Source organism: Argiope bruennichi, chromosome 8 (assembly GCF_947563725.1).
Source record: "Argiope bruennichi chromosome 8, qqArgBrue1.1, whole genome shotgun sequence".
NCBI lineage: Eukaryota > Metazoa > Arthropoda > Arachnida > Araneae > Araneidae > Argiope > Argiope bruennichi.
Window position 1 is genome coordinate 132,039,333 of NC_079158.1, and position 26,511 is coordinate 132,065,843.

Sequence of the window (26,511 nt, forward strand, 5' to 3'; positions counted from 1 at the left end):
TGATACAATTGTTTGAAATATTGCCAGGCATTCAATCTCATTAAAAAAAATGTGAAAATACTGATTAACTTTGAAAAAACATAATTTTAGCATAAGACATCTTATAGTAAATATATATATCACATTAGTTCCATTTTTTTTTATATAGAAAAGTACACTAAAATCTGTTGTGTTTCATGAAGCACATTCTATTATTGTTAGAAATACTGGGTTTGTGATTATACACACAGAACTATGTAATTTTCTTCAACTTGATCTAGATTTATGAGAAGGCAGGGTGTTTGTGATTCTAGAGAGAAACAGTAGACATCCTTATGAGAACTACAGAGTACAATGAATTTTAAGCACCTGCTTTTAGCATGTCATAGCTTTGCACCACAATGAGAGAAACTGTCCTTGATTGGCATTCACTGCACTGCCAGGGTACTTGTGGCCTTGCAATTAATGGTGGCTGCATACACCCTAAATGCTGTTGCTTTGCACAAGTATCACATTTCACAAGGTCACCAGGTTGTGTACATACAATGCACAAACCAGACAACATTTGTTCAACGTTCTATGAAAAAAATACACTGTTAATCACTATTTCACACTTTTCTACCATCATAAAAACACAACCGAGACAATAAATACCAAGAATTCAACAAAAAAAAAAAATTATATGGATCACTAAAATGCATAGCTGCAGATAATTCAAGGTTTTTCTTTAATAATAATTATATTTCTATTAAGAGAAATTCTTACATTATAATAAAGCTAAGTTTGCTTATCACTTTAGTATAAACATTATTTGAAAAGTTTGATTTAAATACGTAGATAATTCTTTTTCTATGCAGATTATAACAGATTAAATATGCACTACAGGTGAAACAACAATAATGATACAGGATTTAATTTATAGATAATTTACTTTTACGTTATTGATACATGTTAAGATGGTTATATTAATTTCCTAAACATAAATTTTTAGTTCTTTAACAATAGAAAAAAAAATTACTTTCAGTTTTTATAATCTAGTTATAGATAGTTTTAATCTGATTTAAGACTGATTGCAACAGCAAATTCATTGTTCAAGAATGCTACTTTTCTGGTTGAATTAAAAGAGGAATGGTAACAGAAAAAGAAATATACACATTAGGTGGGCACAAGGCAGCAGCTGTTTTCATGCAATGCTTATGTAACAATTAATATTTTTGGGAAAACAGCATCAATTTTTGAATGTTCTGCATATACTCTAAATTATGCTATGTGCAACTATAATTATTTTTTAAAGCCTATTGCATAAATTAATTAAGAATTTCTTCATCTAATTAATACCTGCAATTCTTTTACTCTCATTTTATTGAACCAAACTATCAATATTTTCATTTTATGATTAGAAATGAAGTTAAATAAGCCATTAAAAATATGGCATTCAGACAGTTTGCAAAAACAAAAATTAAGGTTCCGGAATTCTATAAAATAATATTAAAACAGATATTGCCATATATTTTGACATGGATTTTTTTTTTTTTTTTTTATCTACCACATACCAGTTTATTCACAGAAAGTGACACAGGCATAAGAAAGTATAATAATTGCAATTTGCAATGAAAATTTCTTGGGAAAAAATAAAGAAAAAGAAAAGAGGAAATGACTTCACTCTGTTAGTTATAGCTAATTTAGTACAAAGTAAATGGTAGTAACTGTATAATTAATAATACACATTTTATATCTAGTATCATAAAATTCTTCAAAATAAACAACAAAAAAGATTAAAAATAAAACTGCGCGCTTGACATATTAAGAATGTATTTTTTAAACCGAAATTTATGGGCAATTAACATTTGCTGAAAAATGGTTTAGTTGCAAGAATTTATTTCCGCTTTTCAATCACCCTTATCTGGATTTTCTAATATTATTATTATATTTTAAAGCCAGCATTACCATAATAACTTCACCTGTAATATTTAACTTCGTACAAAAGAAAAATATAGTTTTTTGGTTACTTATATTTATTGTTAGAAAGCAGAAGAAATCACACAGAATGAGTGATTTTAAAGAATGTAAATGACAGAAAAACAAAACAAAAAACAATATACTGACAATGAGAGAAGTATTCCATCCAACAGTCATTTTTAACATGAAGTTGCAACTCGCTTGATTAACATTTACTATCCAGTTAGTTCATATTTATTAATTAGATGATAAGCTCTCTCTACTACAGTAAAGGGGTCTCTAATTAGACAGACAATTCAAATCACAAGTGTAAATAATGGAGTTAAGTTAAATTTTTATACTTTAACTCTATTAATTCCTAAATACCATTTCTTAGTAAACACCAGATTTCAAGTTTGGCGTTTACTTATTGGGTAACTTTGTGAGGAAGAAAAATCAAATTCATTTCTGCTAGATATTTTAATTCAGACTTAAGCCTCACTCTGATTATGCTATCCTTGTTCTAGAGCCTGGAGAAAGACCTCAGAGCAAGGAATTTGGAATCTCTTTAAATTTTGTGATAATCATTTGATTTATACAATATTTTAAAGTTTTCCCTGCATGCATGCATTTCTTTATTTATTTCTAATCTCATGCAAACACTGAACTTTAAGACAAAAGAAAAAGTAATGTAAGATTCAATACCCAAGTTAAAACAATTTATAAAAATAACAGAATAAGATAGGAACATATATGTTTCACAACTGAATTAGTATTTTAAATAAATTCTCTTTATAAATAAAAACAAAAGTATCTGAAACTTTGATCCTCAAGAGAAATCAAATTCAATAAAAGGACTGTCTCCCAATTCTGTTCACAAGTACTATAAAGCAAAAGGAAAGTTATATGGAAATTAACTAGTTAATCTTTTATTAATCGATAACTACAGGTCCATTGCAGTAATACTGTATAGCTAACAAATTGATTGCATAAAAGATTTGTTTAATAATCTAAATTTAAAATAGCCCAAACATGGGAAAGTGAGATTATTTAACAAGATTTCTTTTTTTTTTCCTCTTTCTTTTTTTTACCTTATTGATACTTTAAAAAAAACTTTAAAAATACTTGTATATCACTTTGAGGTTAACTATTACTAAAAATTTGATTTAATACTTAAAAAAATAAATTCAAAACTTCACTATTTGCTTTTATTAGTCAAAGGAAACAAATGTCTTCACATATTATGATATTCATTTTGTAAACACATATTTAAAATACCACCCACAATGTTTAACTAAATTTTAAATTATTCTTTAAATATTACCAACGATTTATGGAAAAAGGTAAATTTCAAAAAATTGGCATCAGAATTTTTCTCATTTTAATTAAAAATAAAGCTGCAGACATAACTTTTTTTGTGTGTGTTACAACTCAAAATATGTTTGTTTACAGATGTACTATCAGATATATATAAACCTTTTGTATATGCATTATTTTACTTTTGCTATAAATATTTGTTATAAGTACTTCCAATTTTTCTCACAAATATTAATGTAAAGCAAAGTTTTAACGAAGATTTGCAACACAAGCAATAAAAAAAATTAGGCAACAGATAACACAATATGCCGGAAAATAAATAATTGGACGGGAATAAACTACAAAAATTTTCACACTTTTGAATGGAGGATTTGCGGTGATTTCTGAACCATGATAATGTTCTTAGACAATTAAAATAAGTAAAAAAGTCAAAGTGAATTGCTTATCAGATAAAAAAAGTTTAGAATATATTCAAATTTAGGGTGATCATTGATTAGGATTGACCATTGAAGTTATTTGGAATGTATTACATCAGGAGTAGTTTCAGAGAAAGTATATGAAGAGAATATTGAAAACTGTCAATAATATTATTAGTCAGTCATAATATGCCATTAAAGACCTCATCCATACCTTTCCATCTTCAGTACTTGAATTTGGCTTGTGCATACCATTCACTATAGCTGAAGAATCACTTGCGGGTGAAGAACTAGAAGAAATGTTACAGTTAGCTGAACTAGTTTCAGCTGGTGAGTTTGATTCAGCTGGTTTACTATCCGTCACTAAAGAAGTGCCATTGGTAGGGTATATTGGTGGAAGAACAATGGGTTTTGATTCCAAACGAGGCCGACCTTGATGAAATATAGGATGAAAATAAATATACAAGCACAAAAGATATTTTTTTAAACAAGTTAATTTCCTTCCTTTAAAAAAAAATCCCCATTAAGTAAAAATTAAAGATTTCATAATATGATTAAATACATAAAGACTACAATTTGTAAAAAATAAAGAAAAATAAAAAAAAAGTTAAAATGCAAGAAATTTTGTCAATGCACATTAAAGTTTTATTCGACAAAAAATTTTCAGCATAGTAAATAAATTTCTACCCAACAATCTGAATGAAACTTTATATATATTTTTATAATCTTATATTGAATATTAAATTTGAAAGCAAAGGAATTTTCCATATTCTGAAAACTTTGTTTAATTACTTATATTGCTTCTGAAGATATGAAACAGAACAATAGAAATAAATGCTGAGTAGAAAATTGGAAGTATATATTTAGAAGTATTCTTAAATATCAAAAGCAAACAATTCTGGAGAAACTAGTGTAGCATTGCAACGGAAAATTCTATTGAATATAATTCTTGACTTAGCACATTGTATAATATTTGTCATGGATTTAAAATCTCAAGAGTTCCAAAAAATATTCAAAAATATGCACATATATATTAAAATTTTAAAAGCATGTATTTAGACAGAAGAATACGAAGTATTTTCGAACAAAAACATTATACACACCTATTCAAATGAATTCATACAATAAAAACTGAAGATTTGACAACTTAAAAAAAAAAAGTCTTGTGCTATAAGTAAAAGAAAGGAGTATAATGTTAATAACTGCTATTTTTTAATGCATTTTCACATAATTGATGCTGATGGAAATGGCTCGAGGAGTGTATGTTCTAATTGATGTGGTAATTAAATAAATTATTTTCCCTAAATTTTGCCATTACAGCAATTATTTTTTTTTTTTATTTTACTGAAATGATTTATCGTTACGATAAAATTCCAATAATTCCTTGGTTTTGAAAAATGATGCTTCCAATGCTAAATGAATCTTATAAACTTTCACCAATATGATGAAAAGTATTAGATATTTTTCAATTTTGTTTTTTCATTTTCAAAAATAAATAAACCACAAAATCATGAAATAAATGCATAAAAACCACCAATTTTTATGATTCACTCAGAACTATAATGTATTTTCCATTTTGCAAACATTTTTATGTAAAAACGTGATTTTAAATCTTTAGTTCTAAGAATCATAACACAATACGTGCTAGGCTTGATTAGGTTGCATTTGCTCCCCTTAATTGCATTAGCCTTTGCTTAATAGAGAGAGCGTCTATTACTCTCATTCTTACTTAATTGTTTTTGTTTCAATCACAGGTTTTTGAACGCCTCATCATGCAATTTACAGACAAACCCCAACCTATAAATATTAGCAAGATTTTTTCTTTGCCTCCCCCACTTCCTAAAAAAAAAGTCTTATAAATATCATATAATATCATTCAAGAATTTTCAGTCAACTCACAATTCTAAACTCCACAATTTTTCCATATGCTTCCAAAATATACTTTTACTAAGCTTTTTCATTTAAAGAAGATAAACTGGTATACCTTTTAAGTCTCTTCTACTGGTCAAATACAGAATTTGATAAAGATGAACATATCATATGTCAAAACTACAAATTCATAAAAACCTCAATTTCCGTAATGAAAGGTTTTGAGAGAGTAATTAACTCAGTTAATTTTTGTGAAGATGTGATAATAAACAACAAAATTAAAAGGGGGCCCCATTTTTTAAAAAGAACTAATGCTACAATCATTTTTCATAAAAGCTAGTAATATAAAAATGACAATGAAGCCAATGAAGAAAATAACATTTAAATAATCACATATATGTATATAAAAAACATTAGAAAAATCAATGATTTTATTTCACATGAATTTTGTTTTCACTCATTTTTTATTTCATATGAAAGCTCAAGATTTCTAGATAAATGAATGGCTTCTATCCTGCATATTTCAAAAGAAATCACAAAACCACTATTTCATTTTACATTCTCTATGGATAAAACTAAGAAACACTTTTCCAGAACCAATTACTACACCAATTTTTATGTCAAGTGGAATCTTCTAACCCTTGAATGTATAATGAATGAATCCAATACTTTTCATTTTTGAGAGAATGCAAAAAGAAACTTTTTAGAGCCACCAGCCTCAATAGCTGAACAGATTTTGTCAATAAATCTCACTACTTTCCAAACATAGCTAATGAACCACAATAAGATATGCTTATTTCATAAACGAGCTAAAAAAATGTTCTTTTTCAGTTATAAGTAGTAGTTCATCAAAACTGGTTGAAGAGAATAACTTAAAAACAATTAATATAATGCGTGAATGATGATACTGGCATTGAAAGCAGCCAGTACACATTATATGGTCAAAAGTATCTTGAACACTTTTGGATTTACACTTTCTTTATGAATTTCATCAAAAAGGATGGATAACAGCCCTTTGACTATGTAACGAAGATACTTGTACTAGCACATTCTTTTTGAATATTTGGCCAAAGGGGCATTTAAAGAACTGACCAAAAAATGTCTTGGGTTAATCTCATTTCACAGAAAACTTATATTTATTTGTACCTTCCCTCAATGACTTTTTTTACTGTGCTCAACAATTATATTCATTTTCATAAAAAGAGCTGGCATACTTGAGAAAATATAATTATTTTAAATTCCAAATTTTTCTGCATGTTTTTTTGTTTAATTTGAAGAGTTTACTAAATTATATAAAATTTACAGCATGCATAACAATATGCCAATGAAGTACTAGATTAAAATTTGTAGACCATGAATATTAAAGAAATAAGAGTATTTGTAATAAACAATTTTTAATTGAACAAAATGTAGTATTTTTTCTATCATAATATATATATATATATATATATTGCAAACTATTTTAATAAATGAAAATTGGTAAACACTATCATGTGTTGTAGTTTACATCTATTTTGATGTTCCTATTGTTTATTGTGCAAGGAAATTAGGCTGGGCTGCTCAATGTCTGGATCTCAATCTCACAGAACATCTAGGGGATGTACTGTGAGATTAGGAGATGTTAAATTCAAGAGAAACCTCAACAGAGTTTTCTCACTTTACCAGAAATTTCAGTTACTTTGTCAGTTTACCAATGGTTACATTAATTTCATGTTAAAATAATGATGCTCTTCTTTAACGACCATCCATTTCCTTAAGATATTTCAAAAGCACTACTCCTCTGTGGGGAAAAAGTTTTAACAAAATTCACCAGCCAAAAGCCCTCAATGTACTGAAGTTGCTAATTTTTATTTCGTTTGAAAGCTCATGATTTCTAAATAAGTCATCAAAGATCGCCTACCTCTCCCCCTCCAAAATAATAGATGATATTATGAAACAAAAATACTGTAAATTATATATAATAGAATAAATTATATAATAATACTATAGAATATAAATATTGTTAAATAAATTTTAGACATAGCCCCCAATTTCAACAACTTCACACATAGCAAATTTTGCCAATTTTTATCCCAATTAATATCGCCATGCAAACAATTAATCAAATCACTGTATCATTAATATAAAGCCATAACTCAAAATAGCATTTTCTTTTGTCCTAAGGGCAATGTCCATCCCATTTTGAAAAGAATAGGAGATAAATGACCACTGAAGATGAACTGAAAAGTCATTTGCATTCTTTTGAAAATTTTTTTAAACTGCTACAATAAATGTGGCAGGGAACTCTGTTGCAGTTTTTCTCCAAAAGGAATGTGCATGAAATAGCGTGTTTTCGATTTCTCTCAAAATCAGGAAACAGTAGGTGGCAAGCAACCAGGTGCCTGATGATATATCTGAGAATAAGTAACTTTTACAAGATTTTTTTTTTTTGAAATTGTTTTAATAATTGAGGTAAACTCTGACAGAAGATTTCTTTGAAGAGAATGTATGGTGAAGTTAAAGGCATTTTTCCATTTTTTTTCCGAAAAGGAGGTTGACAGAAAGCAAGAGAATACAATGAGGGTTATAGGTTTTTAAATGAAACCCTTTAAAATTAGTTCAGTTGAACTTTGTTGCAAGATTTTGCAATAAAGAACATATAGTGAAGTTTTGTTTTTCTCATTTCTCTCGAAAATGGCGGGTAATGGAAGATAATATATCAGTACATGTCATCAGCTTTCATATGAAACAAAAACTGGCGAAATTAGATAAGTAGTGGAAGCTAGATGACTGGTTGCATTCCTCATTATTTTAAATATATAGATGCTAACTTTATAGCATATTGGGAACAATTTAACATATTGGGAATAATTAGAATATTTTGAATTTTTATGGAGTTTCATATTATTTGAAGGGCCATGATTTAAAAACTATGAATTTGTAGAAAATCTCTCATCATATAACTTCTCTTGAACACCAACAGAAAAATCAGTTCAATACAGTGACAATATCTTTTGGAAGAATCTTAACAGTATTTAACTAGAATTTTTATACAAATTTTTCCATATATCTAGTTTCAAAATCATATAAAAAATATGGACTAGTGGATATCAGTCAAAAATTATTCATTATAAAATGTTTATATTTCTTTGAATATTCAACAGGGTTCCCACTCAAATTGTGAGAAAAAAATTCCCTGTACATATATTCAAGATACGAGAAAATGGGCGAATAACTTTCAAGTACTAGTTATAATGGAATATGGTTTTAAGTAGTAGAAAAAGCAAAGAAAGGAAGCAACAATTTAACATTATTCGAAATAATGGCATATTAAAAGAAGGTTTATATTTACATACAGAAAAAAAATATTTTTATTCATTATCTAGAATTTAGCAAGACAAAATTTATATATTAAAAGGAGGGGAAATATTATCTCTCACACTCTTTAATTGTAAATCATACAAACTTAAGGACTTGGGTTAAATAAAACCCAAAATATTTTTGTCATAATGATACAAATCACTAAATGATTACTTATCAAAAACATTGGAAAGCAAGATCACTTTTTTTTATTATTATTTATTCATTTTTGCCAATTCCAAGTATTTGGGTGCCAATTTCTGCAAATTATTCAGCCATCAGTTCCATTGAACTAATGGACCTAATCCATAACAAATAAAATACAGCATTTCTGTATGGCCTAATGTACCTTTTTTTTTACAGCTATTTCACTTTCAGTGAACATATGTGAAAATATTTCCAATATACCATTGAATGAATTAAAGGAAGAATGTGATGCAACAAATTTTAATGCTCATAAAAATTTAGCTTTAAATTATTGTTCTTGAACTAAACAATTCGAAATCGGTTTATTTTCGGACATTAAATCTGACGTTTTTGGATTTGAGTGCCATTTCTTTTAGATACTTAGCATCAATGAAGATTCTTTTGAGCTGGTATACAGTCTTGGATGTTTTCCTGTTTTGGCATGACTGGTAGGTGCCTGTTTTTCCATTACTTTTATTACTTAAGCTTATTATCTTATTACAAAGTGAGCCCACAACAAATAGATTTTTTGGAACTTCTCGAACCCATTCATCAAATGCAGGATTGTTTTTTTTTTATTTTTATCTGTCCAATTTGTATTACATAAGGATTTTGAGCAGTTCACTGATTTAAAAATATTATCTAAGCTACTTTGAATAAGCTTACAGTTTCACAAAAAATAAATAAACCATTCATTAAACTCAAGTATGAGAGACTAAATACCACCACACTGCTTCCGTATATTGAATGTTGCTAATCATGCCAGAGAAATGTATTCTATTATTCTTTTGTGCAATTGTGTAGGAGTCTCGTGCATGCTCATTAGCTGTAATTCGAAAATCTCAAAGAAAAAGAACAACTGTCTTGCAAAATGAATCTGGAGTGAATTTGCAGTCGAAAGTGAAATAAAACTAAAATTCCTACATTCAAGAACATTTTTTAAAAAAGCTCAATATTCATAAAATTACATATTTTAAACTTAAAAATGTAAATAATAGGCAAACTAAATATTTCCTTAACTTTCAAATATACCAATAATTTCTTACTTATTATTTCTAAATGCTTAAATGAAAAACACTAATGAATCTATAATACATATCTTGCAGTGAACCAAAACTTACAAGCGGATGGGCCAGTGGTAGCTGTATGATAGGATCATTAGCCTATCATACAGCTACCACTAGAAGCAATGTTCACACAAGCTGATACTGAATGCTCATTTCACAAGTTCAGATTTTAATTGAAAAAGTTCATGAAAAATTTGTTAATCCTTCAAGAATTTCTAATATTACTTTTGAGCAGAATCAAGAGAGGATGTAAAAGACAGATACAAATCAATGAATGTTTATTTACATTTAAACAAATAAGCTGCAAACCCTGTTCTGTAAAATTTTAAAGCTTAAGCTTAAATTGATCTTTAAATTCTAATTCTTAAATCTATTTGATTCTGCTATGCACTGAAGATCACAAATTCTTTTTGCATCTTTAATTCACAGACACGTTCAGTGAAGAAACCATTTCTTCAATTTCCATTACTTTTGATTTCTACAAATTTAATTCATTGGCAATGCAATTCCTTTTCTTCAATTTTTTTAAAAATTCATTCCATCATTTTGAGTTCATAATATTTGCTTGTCCAAGTTTCCAGCATACTTAAAAGTGTGAATTTTTTTTCCTAAATTGAAAATTCTCTACACCACTATATTTTTTTAAATTAAACTAAAACATTCAGCAACATATGTTTCAGGCTTACAAAATTTTTTAAATAAACAATATTACCTTTCAATGAAAGCTTGATCAAGGTATAATATCAGAATCTTAATTACTTCCCATAATTTCTGAAAACACTTTCAACTCTTTAAATATTTTGATAAAAATTTATAAAATTGACTCGTCAATATTTCAACTTCTACCGCATTGCACCCTATATCATTTATAAAATTCCATTAATATAGAATCAGATTTTCCTTTCCAATATTTTACAGAAAACAGAAAGAATGGTTTTCATCATATTATATCAAGTTTTAATTCATCATTTTCGTAAGATCTAAACAAATGAAAGTCCTGACATTCATGTTTCAAATCTCTTAGCTTTTTTTTAAAAATTATTAAGTTCTTATTTAAAATTCTGTCCTTAAATAATCCTGTATTAAGTTTTCTAATACTAGTATGTAACTCTTATTCCAAAAAATTAAAATGCTATTTAGCTTTATTTTTCCTTTAATAATATCCCCATTTATTGATTAAAAGGCTTTAAATAGCCAGAGAACATCTGCTTTAAATTTTGAGCCAAAAATGAGTTAAGTGGCCAGTCCCTCTTGTAGAATATTAAAAATAATTAAATGATTTTGATTAATGACAAGATAAAAAAAAATGAAAGCTAGAGTGGTATCTTTGCTATGGTTAGCAATAAATTAATATTATCTAGATTTTTGAGTAGGAAACTTGAGTTTTTAATAAGTCTTTTCCCATTTCAAAAACATGTCCAGTAAAAGAAGTACACAGGTCACCTGGCTCTGCAAACATCTTTGGTCGATTTCCCATTTTCTGTAAGTTTTAAGTATAGCCCTCCCTTTTGATTAGCAAATCTTTATGCAAATAATACACAATGGACGTTCAATATCCCATGTGGGTATAGATTTACCATGCATAAATGAAATGATAATAACACAAGCTTAAAACTACTTACATTTTTTAATAACTAGTTGCAAAAAACAAAAGCCTACAGAATGGGTACATTAAATATGAAGTTACATATCTAGTTTCAATCTTTCAGTTCCCCTCCCCCTATTTAAAAACTGAAAGTAAAAATCAATATACTTACAAAACTTCATTAAATATTTCATCAAACACTAGATTACACATGTTACAATCAGTCAGATACATAAATAAAACATCCTTAATGTATGGAACAGTGCTAAATGAAATTAAGAATATTTTGTTAGCCTATAGGAGAACATTTTGGCAAAATTTTCCATCTATTTAGGAATCTACCTTTTAATATGTTTTGAATCTTTCTTACAAAAGCCATACAAACAATAATTCTCCATTTATTTCAAAGAGCATTCCAGCTTCACACCTAACCAATGTAAAGATATAATGAATTATATATTATTTTCAGCTGCTATACACACTTAAAAAAAGTTAAAAATGAACACATTATTTAAGATAATAGTAGAAAAGAAATTTTTAACAACAACTGATAGAGTGGCTACCTCTTGGTCTCTTTTGGGGTGGTGCGGATGCCTGTGCTGCAGCAGCATTACGCCATTTCTCCTCCAAGGCTGCATTTGAAAACTGAGGGTTGGCAGTGGATCTGCGTTTGCGCTCAAGCCTTTTATTCTTGATGTCAGAAAGTGTATCTTTGCTCACTAAGCCCAGAGCAGATAAAAAATCTTTTTTCTACAAAACAAAATTGAATTCAATCTGTAAGAATTTATGTTATAATTAAGATGTTTGTTTTTAATTTTATGCATCCTACTTTTACCAATAATTTACTGTCTTCAAACAAGCATACCAAAAATGTAAAATATTTTTTGAAACTAAATTTGCAAATATAAGATTATGTTTTCCATCTATAAGAATGCTGCAAACTTAGTGAGGAAACTATTAAAATCAGAAAACTTTTGAAAATGATTGAGGAATTACCTCCACCAAATTTTTAAGTACTAATCAATTAAAAATTGTAATACTTTACTAGTATCTTATAAATTCAGAGTATGAAAATTCTAATACAGTACACTCCCGATTATCCTCGGAATTGGGTGGCGCGGCCGCCGCGGATAATCCGAAAAAAGCTAAAAATGGGTATAGCAAAAAAGAAAACAGTCATTCCAACTTTGAAAAATCGTTTTATGTACAATAAAACGTAAAATAAACAGTCAGGAAATGTTTAACTAACGCTTAATATTTTAGTATATCACTCAAAACTAACCTAAAATGCATTTTGTTAATGAAAACAGAAAAGTGCTTAGTATTTACGAGAGGCGTCAAGGATACATAGAAAAATTAATGCATATGTACTGTTTTAATACTGTAATGTATTATGTAATTACAAAAGCATAACTGTAAAATGGCACCTTTTAAAAAAAATCAGTAAAAAAGAAAAAAAAACTTTGTGTGGCAGGCGCGGATAATCGGGAGTCTACTGTATAATGAATTAAACTTGTTACATTCAAAAATAAGACATGAATGAAAAAGATCATAATTTTGAACCCATTTAATTGTGTCTGTCTTCTAATATTTACAAGAGATATGGAAGATGTTTGTTTCAATGCAAAACATTCCAGGAAAGCATACTGGATTGCTACACATTAGTTTTTTACAAAAAAGTAATTCATGTATACATTTTTTTAAAAAAATAATAAACATTAGTGGAAAATTGTTTTGAACATGCTTAATTGAAATCATACCATATTCCATCAACATAACCCATGCCAAATTGTATAAACTTGCTGTAAAATATATTTGCATTTAAACATTATAACTGAAGAAATATAAAATATTACACATTATAACTGAAGAGATATAAAATATTTCACATTATAACTGAGAAAAATCAAAAAGAATAATCTTAAGTTGAACTAATATATTAAACCTTTGCACTCAGATGGTGTCTCTTACTCACCATTCAACATGGGGCATCATTTTGACACTTTATTTATGCATTTAAAAAATTTTTTATTGTTAAATATGTATACATTGTAAGAAGATGTAGAGTACTTTTTCAGGGGAATTCAACTTGAAACAAATATATATTTTTTAATTTAGGAGCACTAAACTAGGTAGGTATTAAGGAGAATAACTACACATCGAATTATCTTTCCGATTGCAAAGGATTTAATTTTGAAGAATGAAACTTGGATTTAAAAAACTTTTTGTCTAAAAGGAGATCAACAGAAGAAAAGTTTAAACCCTAATTAACACAGTGCTTACAATAATGTGATTTTCATCTCCAAGCTAATTATATTTAATATTGTTATTCTACCCCCCCCCCCAAAAAAAAAGATTTCAAGCAATTTACTAACACATTCAATATTTTAAGTAAATGGGCCTGTGAAGAAGGTGGCAGATAAAGGACACAATTATTATAATATATACAGAGCATTTTAATGCTTCACTGAACAATAAAGAAAATTGAATATGGTTTCAAAAATTTGATACACATTATAGGTGTTAATAACAAAATCACAGCCAAATACCATGTCTCCAGGTTGTTATATTTCTGAATCAGCATGTTTGCAGACTAACAGAGGAGACACATTTTCAAAAATGTTTTTTTCATATAAGGGAAGTGAAAACAGCATAAAAGTCTTAAGAGTTGAATTTTTTTAGCGATTACAAGATTTTCTAGTTGCATACATCATATAAAAAAATAAAAATAAAAATGGAATAAAAATTTACAAATGAAAGAAATGGACAGCTCATCTATGCATGAGAATATGAAATATATAGAAAATGAATATTACTTTTTGATCTATTTTATTAGTAATCTTCTCAACTACAGGTGGTGACTGGCTCAGTTTCTCTGTACTGCTGGATGGAGGACTTTCAGCGAAAGATGATGATGTTACAATAGGTTCAATAAAGTTACTGGGAGGAGTAGAAGTAGTTGGCATGCTTGCAATAGCTACTGGTATGCAACTGTTGAGAACTTGGCTTTTTTGGCAAGTCTGAATGATACAATACAATAAAAAATTAGATTATTTTTTTTAAATTCAAATTTATATGGTATGATTAAGAAATACAAGATGTCAAGCCCTTAAAAATAATTTTAAGGATAGCAAAAATCACTTTATGAAAATACATAATGTGAAATTATCACTTCTTAAAAGATTTAAAATATTATTATTAGCAACTTTTTCACAGAAAAGTGTATTGTCGTCATTTTTTTACTTGTATTCAATTAAAAATTTTCTCAGAGTTAGGTATAATAATTAATTGTGCCAGTAATATTAAAAAAAGATGATAAAAATAAATTTAATAAATCAGAAAAGTTTTCGCTTTACACTTTTTTTAGTTTTAGAACTTAAAATGAGATAATTAACAGTATGTAATTTATTCTCACTTTCCATAAACATAGCATTTATCTTTTACATGTTAAGTTGAGATTTTTTTTTTTGATAATTTTCTGGGTTATGATTGGTCAAAGAATTTTTGGGACATGTACAATGGCATGAGCATCAACTATCACAATAATAATGGAACAGTTTCAATTTAATGCTTAATTTCTTTCTTTTCCATTAATACAAAAGACAGAAAATAAGTTTCAACAGAGGTTTTTTTTTTTTTTTTTTTTTAATTGAGTTTTCAAAAATTTTGAGATAAAAACATGATGGCAAAAATAAACTCAAACGACCAGAAAATAATTAATCTGATATATGCTTTTCGAGTGACATACTGAATAAAGAAATCATTTAAGGAATCTACATTCCTAATGTACTTTTAAAATATTTTAAAGCTTTTGATACAACATAAATTTTAAAGTAAAAAACTAAAAATCAATAGGAGTTAATATTAAAGAAAATTATTTTTCTATAAATTTCTTTTTCAAAATACTATATACTCAAAATGGCAGACCAGCACCATGATAATTTATTTCAGTTTTCTTTCTCCAATTTAATCAATTTTCATATTTGGTAAATATCACTAAGTGGTTAGCATTAAAAAAGAACCCAGAGACAAACTCTTATTAAATATTTAGTATGAAAAAAATCAGAAACAAAGTTATATACATGATAAGTGTACAAGGCACTTATCATGGCATCAATGCAGAAATAAATCTGGAATATAAAGAACAAAATAAAACTGTCCAGAGTCAGCAATTCAAACAAAACTGACTGAACAGTTATTTCAAAAGTAACTAAACAACAACAAAAAAAAAAGCACACTAGGCCATGCAATAAATTTAATGAGCAGAAAACTGGAAATTTGTTTTTAAAAACAATTACATATATATCAAGCTTTTTTAAAAACAAATACTCCTCTTGATAATACTTACAACAGGAGCTGATGATCGAGGTGATGGTGGAGGATACTGAGGCACTCTGATTGGTGGAACCAAATTAAGTAAAACCCCGGTCTGGGGGCCATCAGCAGTACGGTTGGACGGAGATGGCACAACAAGAACCGGATGCATTTTTTGATGTTCAGCAACCTTTGTCGAAATGGCTGTTGAACAGTTTGGCAGGACAACTGTACCCACTGGAGCTTTGAAAGTAAATGTAGCTGTAGGGGTGGCAATATTGTTGAGATTTGGAGGCACTGTTTGGCGGACTGTGTTGACACAGTTTGTAACGGGCTTAGTTGCTATTGTCTAAAAGATTATAACATTCATTAACTATAACATTCAAACAAAGTTAATAAATTATTCAGCAGACATTTTAAGCATTTCCCCACTTATTGTTTCAAATAATATAATGAGATTACAACATCAAATTTAGAAAACTCTTTAAATGGCAATTAAATCTGATTTACCCCTTAAAAAATCAGATTATTAAAAAAAGTTCTGCTTATAAAATTTTAAAATAAATGAAAAATCTTCTTTAGCAATAAAACTAATCTAAATCTAAACCATTTACTGCCTTATTCATAACACAGAATAATAATTGGATTTCTATGTTAATCATTATTAGTCCATTATAACAAATGATTAACCTTAAAATAAATTCTTTGGACACAAAGGGCATATAAAGAACATAGAATAGTTTAATTAAACTTGGTAGAGAAGAGATTAATTACAATCAACAGAAAAAGGAAAATTTAAGAGATTCTTACCGTTGTTGGTAGCTTGTGATTTTGCATAGGACATTTTTGTGCAGGACATAACATTCGAATATCTTGGTTTGGTATTTGTGGACTAGGTGAATGTGAAGCTGTAGGAAATCCTAAGGTATTATTAGGACAAGAATTTGGAGAAGGTTGTTTTACCTCTAAGTTTTTCCTTAGATCTTGAACTACCTGTTTCTAGAAAGTTATGAAAAGAAATAATATAAATGAATAACAGTAAAATGAAAGGTAATAAAATAATTTGCCTTTTTTACAAGGAATAAAAAAGATTAGTTTTCACTAAATGACAATGATTAAGATAAATTAAACAACAGTAAAATTATAATAATTTAACAAATTCAATGCAAATTGTTTATTTGAACTTTCGAATATCTTTACTTATTATAAAAATGAACATATGTGTGTTTTGGCACTCTACAGGCCAGACCATTTGACCTAGAGCTATTAAATTTGGCACATACCGATTTTGAAGGGTGGGAATGTGCACAGCACTTTCTGATTTTTTAACATTTTTAATTAGGATTTTTATTAATCAAACATTAAACGAAATTTCTCGTTTCCCCGCGATATACTTCCGAAATATCATTGCACAGAAATGGTTTTTATATCATCCTAAACTTTACAAAATTATCTTTCAATGGTACCAATGTTTTAATCCAAAAATCTTCTATTTTTTAATAAAATTAAAAATGTATTATTAAAAACACTAATATTTTAAATAAAAATGTTCGATTCTTTTGTATTTAAAACAGATATGAAAATCTGAATGCCCCTATATTTTTTAAATCTTATGGTCCCATTTTTATATATATAAAAAATAGCACACTTTTAGACAGCCACAGCGACCGCCTTGTTGGAAATAGCCAACCAGCGTTCGGAATTCCCCCAAATCTGATTGGGCTAAAATAACGAAACTGTTGATTATCATAAAATAATGATATTCAGAGCTTTATAATTCAGTCAGACTTGATCGCAGAAGATTGAAATATTATACAATCAAGATTATTTTACTGAATCTGATTTACAATATAAAAGGACTTCGTAAAATTTAATCTTAATAATTGTTGGAGTATATATTATCTTGCTGTAATCTTAGAAAGGCTTTACATCTTCTCTTTGGTGCAAATATCCAGATTCTTTGCAACTGACACAGGATTTCGAATTTTTCTTTAATGCTACAATTTCTAGTTATGTGATCGCATTCCCTTTGATGTAACGGAGTTTCATAGTACCTACAAGGACGACACTTGACTGTACGATTACAAATCTCTAATGCAATTGAAACGTGTAACTGATGCTTTAAGTAATACAAGGACCCATAGTTGGAGCAGTGTCGCTCAACATCTCCACTAATACATTCCCAGTCTCAGAAACTGCGAGGCAAAAATCTATCTCTTCGCCAAGAGAGACTGCCGTTATGAGAGCGAGTACATTCGGGATGGTAATATAGGAATTAAATGAACATCTAGACAAATAGGCCACGTGCTTAATCATGTGAATAATTAAAGTAAATATTGATAAATATCAAACAGTGTATTTCACCAGAAGAATAACAGTTCCTGATTCCTCTTGTCTACTATATGGATGACAGCACAAACTATCTCAGTGCAATACTGGATAAAAAGTTGACATAAAAAAAGCATATAACAAATGTATAAAAAAAATTCCTAGCACTGAAGCTAAAAGGCCCTCATAGATAGAAAAGCAAAACTTTCCATGAGGAACAAAGTTTCGCTCCACAAGGCCGATTATGAGTTGCATATTCCTAGTGAGGGTTGCAAGGTCAAAAGTTGAAAAATAAGATCAAAAGTCAAATTACAGTTTGTCATGGTTCAAGAGAAATAAATATACGCAAAATGTAAACTTTCCAACAATAGTAATATTCTTCCAATAATTTCTTCGACAAAACAGATAAAAATCAAAACCCTGCGATCCTAACTTACGGTCTTTTGAACCCAAGAAGAAACGAAGATCCTGCACCCTCTCACTTTGACATGTTGGCTGTGCGACATGCGTTTTGTCCCACTAGTTTTTGGAAGAGCTTATGTCGAAAGACTAAGCATGGTTCATGGTAGGACCAGCAACCAAGGGCTCAAGTGACTTCAGCTAAACAATATCAGTTTAAATTTCAGGTAAACAAATCCTTCGCTTTTTTTTTTGGTTATTTATGATTCTTGTGAGAGGAAAAAGAGTTTAAATGTAATTGTATGTAAGTTGATAAATGGAAGAGTTTGCGCATGAAAATTTTATGTACTATCACTAGATTTCGTTTCAGCACAGCATCAAACTAGGATAACTAAAAGAAAAAAAAAGAAGAAAAAACTTTTTACTTAGCCTCGCCAATAAAGTAAAATCAATAGAACCCTCCATGCACTCAGCTCGGAGATTGTGATCTACTGAGATGGTCATCTCCGTCTATATCCTATGAGTACCTACTGATGCAGGAATTTCATATGAAAGTTTGGAACTGAATGAAGCAGATTACACTTTTTTCTTTCTTTCTGTTTTAACTTTCAGGTAGAGTAAGTGATGAATGTAGTAAATGCTTCATTTCAGTTTTGGATTTTTTTTTTTTTTTTGTCTATTAAGAAGAATGATAGAAGGAAATTATTTATGAAACACCTTTCATCTGTGAAATTCGCATCATTTGGAAGTTTTGTTTCTAATTTCATCGATTTTCGGGTAAATGGAGAGCCCTTACAGTACAACTTTCATAAGAAAATTCACACGCAAGCACAAACTTTAGCGATCAGTTTGTGAGCTCAGATTATTGATTTTTTTAGGCTGTTAAACGACTGATATAAAATGCATTCATTTTATTTTATTTTCATTTTGTTTCATTATTTGATACGGCTGAAGAAAAATGAATTCAATTAAAACAACGTGCTGTTAATTACTGTGGATAAAAATTTTAAAGTGAATGCACTAAGAACGCGCATATGCTACAAGCGTTAAGTGATTCGAAATTAATGTTCAAACAAAACATTTTTTTTTTTTTTAATCTCTAAACTTAACACTAGAAAAGGAACGCGATTGAGTATTTTGATTGATAAATTTGAATTTCATCATAAACAATATAAACATTGTTACAGGTTGTGTATTGAATTAAATTTTAAAAATAAAAAAAATTGCACAAAAATAAAATTTATGCCTTTAAAAAGAACAATTTTTTGAGTTTTAAAATAATACAAAGATTCTTTTTGTGAGATAAACATATTTGGAAATTTAGTTCTTTATTTAAGACATAGAGATTACCCATCTGGTGATGGTTAAGCCTGTTTCCATGCTTGATTTGACGTCTATTACTAGAACAGCTTCTTTCCTCTGACTGAATGGTGGCAAGGCGAAACCTCTCTAAAGTACTTCTAATTATATTTTGCAGCATCATTAATCAGGGAAGCATTGGATTAAGTGTAGCTGAAAAGTCGGCTCTACGTTCGCACAGTGTTTTACTTGCATTTGATGATAAGTAATAAAAGCGATTTCTGTGCCACGTGCGATATATTTTTATATATAGCCTAGCCGCCTTTGGCGGCCAGCCGGTCGCAGATCTTAATGCTCCTTAAAATTTCAAGTATCATACAAATATTTTATGTGTTTTCAATTGCTTCTCCATAAAAATATTTTAAGCTTCAAATTTTGATAGTCATATAATTCACTCATACTTTTAAAACGACCTTAGGCCATAATGTACTATAATTTTCAATCAGAGCCAGTAAAATTAAAGTGGCAATGATTAAACTACAATCAATACAAAAAAACATTTTTTACTGAAACCACGCATTTTTTAAAAAAAAATATGAGTACCGAAAACAGAATTGTCCAGTATTTAAGTCATACGTACTACAGAATAATTTTCATAATTTATGTAGTATCTTAAGAATTATTCTACAAAGATTCATCATAAAATTCAGTTTTTAGTTTTATTTTCAAAAGGATTTAAATGTCGTTAAATATATATCTTTTATTTTGTTTTGTTTTTGTCTATAAATATACTTAAAAAAAGCTATGAAATCTAAATTTTATACAATCCTTTGGTCCTAAGGGATCATATTCTCGAAATATTCTTGACACTGTATCTTTTAAATAAGTAAATGGTCTATCTTTTGCTGTCAGATATGATCGATTTATGAACTTTTGAATAGAATAGTTTAGAACAATCAACATTTTCATAATTCAAGACCAATAAGTCTTGAGAAACCCTGGGCACTGATTGCGATATCTTTGAGACGGTCGATGAAGTGGTCTAAAATAACCCATTTTTATTAAATAGTGATATTTAAATATTCATAAATAAGTCAGTTTTAGAGACTCATTTAGTTGATTGGAAAGCAGCTGTTTTTATTTTAAATATTTGTATCTCAAGAATATTTTGTAGAATATGATTCGCAGAGCAGAGGATCTAGATAAAGATTCGTCATTTATTATAGATTTAAGTTATATAAAATATAATTGTTTACTTCATTTAGACAATTTTACTACATGCATTTCTATTATTAAAGCTTTACAAATTAGCCTTTGGGCATTGAAATGAAAGGACATATATTAAACCCTGTTTACCTTAAGTATAACTAGGGATTGTAATACCGGTATTCACAAGTTTAAATACCGGTTTTTCGGTATTTACCAGAATTTTTTTAAATTGTCTCCACTATATGTTCAGGGATCGCCAACATAGCAAAATAGTATACGTTTTTGTTTTTATGTCTCCCTAACGGACGAAATTAATTAGCTAATTAATCGCTTAATTAATTGTTTAAATCTAAATTAGCGAAACATGGATTATCCCTGAAAGAAGATATTGTATCCATAACGAAAGTTGATTGGTGCAAATCAGCAATTGTGCTATGCTCATGGAATTCAATTAGGAGTAATAGATGTATTATACCAAAAAAATAAAGAACAGACGAATCCAAATACTGTGGATATAGAAACTTCGGATTGCGACATTAAAGAGAGTAAGAGTGAGAGTGATATTGACAATGAAGATAATGACAATGTAATTGTTGAAGATATTGCTAATGAGGATGAAATATTAGCCCATGAAGAATTGCTCTCTATAATTTATAAAGTTCGAAAAATTGTTAAGAAATTTAAACTTTCCCCTACAAAAAATGCCATATTACAAAAATATATACTAACTGAAAATAAAACAGAATATATATTAATAATAGATTCTAAGACACGTTGGAACAGTTTACTCCTAATGATGGAACGATTTTTGAAATTTAGAAATCCAATCCAAAAAGCAATAATCGACTTAAACCTGTAAATTAATTTTTCAGATAGTGAATTCGACTTAATATCCAGAACTATATCAGCTCTACTTCCAATAAAACTGACAATAGAGGCATTATGACGGAGAGATTTTAATTTATTAACCGCTAATGCAACAATAAATTTCATGTTGCAGTCATGAAAGAATAGCACACATCACTATTTGAAGAATTATATATTACATTGAAAAATCACACAGAAGAAAGGCATACCGAAATAGAAAATGTCTTACGGTATTTACATAATTATAATGATTTTAAAAATGAAAAAAGAAGAAAAGAAAATAATTCAAATCCGATTAAGTATATAGTAAATTTCCTTAAAATTTTTTACCCTCAAACCTATCCACATTCAGAAGAATTCGGTTCAGTTATCGAAGATTATGATGACACTAATGTCGATATTGAAAAGGAATTGTCTCTTTAACAAAAATTAGAATTAGCGATAAATTAGAAAATTTCAACGAACCAAAATACAATACAGAAATCAGCTATATCCAAAACCATCCGACGAGAAATTGATTTATTTGAATATGAGGGATTTAGAGGTAAATACTTGGAAAAAGCAAATCGCGCATTGCTAACAGTACCACCAACTAGCGTAGATGCTGCAAGAGCGTTTCCGACAGCTGGTAATTTTTGTACAAGATTATGTTCCAGGCTTAATGACAGTACAATTGATACATTATGTTTTTTTTAAGATCACATTTCAAATATTTGTAACAGTACCACAGACTGAATAATTGACCCTTTTTTGTGATTTAAATAAATAAGACGTTCCTTTACTTTTTTGTGATTATATACTGTTATAATTTATAAATTACATATTATTTTTTGTGATCTTTACACTCTCTTATAAAACTGTCAAATAAAACTAAGAAACACATGTGTTTTCTTTCTTTTTCTAAAATTTCTAATACCGGTATTAAAATTTTGGTCCGGTATTGCAATCCCTAAGTATAATTGATTTATGGAATTAATAATGTAGATATTGTAAATGATCATAGAAATCTTTACTTTTTATAAAATATCCTATTTTATATTTATTTCATTTCATACAGACACATGCTGGAAATTACATTTTCTTTAATTTGCAATAAAAATTTATTTTTTTTAAATTTATGCTTTCGTCAAAATGATGGTAATATGTTGATAAAAGCTAATAATTAGATATTTTTTCATATGCACGGGTAACGTGCTCGTGCAAGTTAAATTTTATTTTTATTTTGTGCGAAATATAGTGTTGAAAAATATGGTTAAAATATATCTTTAAAAATTCGTTAAAAATAAGAACTTAATTTATAGGTTAAAGCATTGGTATCATTAAAAAGATAATTTTTTGAACTTTAACTTGATGTAAAAATCAATTTTGTGCTGTAATATTTTCGAAACTTATAGCTGAAAAACACCGAAATTTCGATTAATTTTTAATTAATTAAAATTTTAATTACAAATTTTAAGAAATTGCTCCAAGGTGCATATATCCTGCCTCCAAGGTATAAACATGCCTAATTTGACAGCTGTAGGTATAATGGTATGGTCGGTAGAGTGCCAACACACACACACACACACACACACACACACACACACACACACACACACACACACACACACACACACACACACACACACACACACACACACACACACACACACACACACACAAAGACATTGAGCTTTATTAATTGAGCGGGTTAATTATTTGGATATAGTTCATACAAAAATACTAAAATCGCGATTAAAAAGGGAAGGAGGAATATCTGCATAGGGACATTCTAATTACCTTGCGTTATGAAATATACTTTACGACCTATTCTCCTACCTACCAAATACACATAAAAAATTTCATAAAAATCGGTCGAGCCGTTTTGGAGAAGTACGACACGAGACTTTTATATATTAGATTTAAAATTATTATTACATTCATTAGCCTTTAAGTTGCCACATGCAAGGTTTAATCAAATTTTGTATCAATCTTAAAACTATTTAATACAGTTTAATTTTTCGTAAATCTACAAAATTTAAAAAAAGCTCAGTACAACCGATATTTTCATTTTAACAAAAGTTGTAGACGATATAATTTTGTAAATTACATAAAAATATTTTTTAAAACTAAAAAAATATTTTTAAAAAATTTTTACGAAAACTATTTTTAACATAAGCAGTAAAACTTGCTGGTTATATCAACTAGTGAAAATTGCTTTAAGACAAGAAATGATATTTTGATTAAAATTTCTTCAAGCACCATACAAATTTTTTTAACGGAGAATAATTAGTCTCGGAAATCTATTCTAACAAAATCGCTTCTCTGCAGCGCACTGCGCACATTTTCCCCCACGCTAAAGTTTGTGCGGCCGGGAACAGTAAGTTTGAGTTGGAACAAGTAACCCTTCCTCTTTTCCACCCACCTGCTTCTCTGGAAGAGAAAAAGAAATCACTGCGCACGCGCCAACTATCGATTTTGCTTCCCTGCCGAGGACTATACTTCAGCTAAAAAGCCTCCCGTTTCCCTTACTCACGCCAACTATTTGGAACGGAAAGTTCGAACGGTTTTCCCCTCCTCTTTTTGATCCCGACTTCGTAGAGATCTGATCATTTCATTTGTGGAGCTGAAAACTCCTCCGATACAGGCGTGTCATTTCTCGGGGCACAATACTTAAGAGACCGTGGAAGAAGTCATGATTAAGGACTGAACAATTATAACTAAAAGACTAAGCTTAAGTGGATTCTGGATTTTGAAAATGAAGTTTTTTCTCAGTGCTCAAATACATTATCTAAGTATTCTTTCAATTATATTTAGTTCAAGTCACTTCAGGGAATGATATATACACATTTCGAACAAGTTATAAGCTGATATTCGTTTTCATAGAAAATATCTCCCGGCAGCAAAATTCCGTTACTGATATAATATAAAGTGACTTCTGCAAAACAATGCAATCAATTATTATCTCACAATGTCATATTCCATTCCTCCAAAATGAATGCTAGAATCGTGAAAAACATTCAACTCAACAAAAGTTCTATGCAAGGCCGGTCATCGAGGCGGGCTCAGCGGATGCAGCACACTCTACCCTACGATTCGAGGATCCGATAACTTTCAAAACTATTATCTCGCAAAAATGGTTTTTGCATTACTTTAAAAACTCAAAAAATTACCTTTTAAATGATATCAATTTTTTCTGTAAATGTCTCCTTTATTTTCAATAATTTTTGAAAATGCAATAAATAATTTGTAATGACTAATATCTAATGTTATGAAATTCAAACTCGTCCATCAAAACATTCATTTGTGTTATCTTGCCAATGTTAAAATTAAGATTGATAAAATGTTTTCTTTAGACACTAATTCCCAAGTAAGATTTTCATTTTTGTTTTTTATTTTGTAGTATATACATTTTTTAATCTGTAAGCGTTATAGCTTATTTTGATTTATTCAACTAAATTCAGGTTTTTTTAGTCTGATCAAACAATAAGGTGAAATTAAACGAAATACATTCCACATTAATATTTAACAATCGAAAAAAGTCAACAATCTGGTCGTTAAAGGCAGCTAATATAGAACAAAAGCTTTTGATCAGCTTTTGAGATTCATTTGACAATAAAATATATAACAGCAATAATTTTATCACTATCTTTTTCTATGCAGTTTTAAACCGCATTATTCCATTCCCCCACTGTTTTCATCTGCTCTAACATTATATTGAAATTACCATATTACACGAATAAAAAGCAGTCAATCGATTAAAAGTATTTTTCTTTTTACGTACTGTTTACTATCACACGACCTATCAACAAAATATTTTTAAAATCTTAAAATTTAATAATTACACGGTGAAATAAATTTCATAAATATATGTAGGTAATAAGTTATTTTTTAGTACAAGAACAATAAAATTCTTCCTTGCGATAATACCACAAATTGGTTACTTCTTTTTGCATGTCTTCACCCTTTCTCTCAAAGTTCACTAGTTTTTCTATCAAAGTAACAAAGTTTTGCAATTTCGTATAGGTAATAAGAAAATAAATCTGTTTTTTCACCTTTCAAAATCCAAAGAACTGGAATTAAAACTGTCTCACTTATTTACTTACAAGACTCAAAAATGACCGAATCAGCAAAAATCCGTGGATTATCCTGCTTCAAAAATACGAGAGATGCACTTTCTCATTCTCTTTTCCTGTTCCCATAATTCACGCCATTTTGCGCACGATGTCCTAAAAACGGCCGTGCATAGAATTTAGCAAACATTTTAATAATTTTTCATCCATTTTTAATAAAATGGCGACAATGAACTGATTTCTGGATTCGAATGAATAGCGCTCCTTTAGAACACTGCACATTAAATCATATACAGTATCATTTCAATGTATTTAATACTCATTAAATATTTAAGCCAATCAAAATC

The 26,511-nt window shown here is 28.7% G+C and overlaps 1 protein-coding gene across 1 annotated transcript in view; it reads right to left on the bottom strand.

Annotated features, from left to right (window-relative positions):
- The window catches only part of LOC129981512 (PHD finger protein 21A-like), a 56,929-nt gene that overhangs the window by 12,028 nt on the left and 18,390 nt on the right, over nucleotides 1-26,511 (bottom strand). The window contains exons 4-9 of the mRNA XM_056092370.1: nucleotides 16,821-17,009; nucleotides 16,045-16,359; nucleotides 14,513-14,716; nucleotides 12,260-12,446; nucleotides 3,865-4,082; nucleotides 349-556 (exon numbers count right to left, since the gene is read on the bottom strand). Coding sequence (XP_055948345.1) covers nucleotides 349-556; nucleotides 3,865-4,082; nucleotides 12,260-12,446; nucleotides 14,513-14,716; nucleotides 16,045-16,359; nucleotides 16,821-17,009 — 1,321 coding nt within the window. The remainder of the gene's footprint in view (nucleotides 1-348; nucleotides 557-3,864; nucleotides 4,083-12,259; nucleotides 12,447-14,512; nucleotides 14,717-16,044; nucleotides 16,360-16,820; nucleotides 17,010-26,511) is intronic.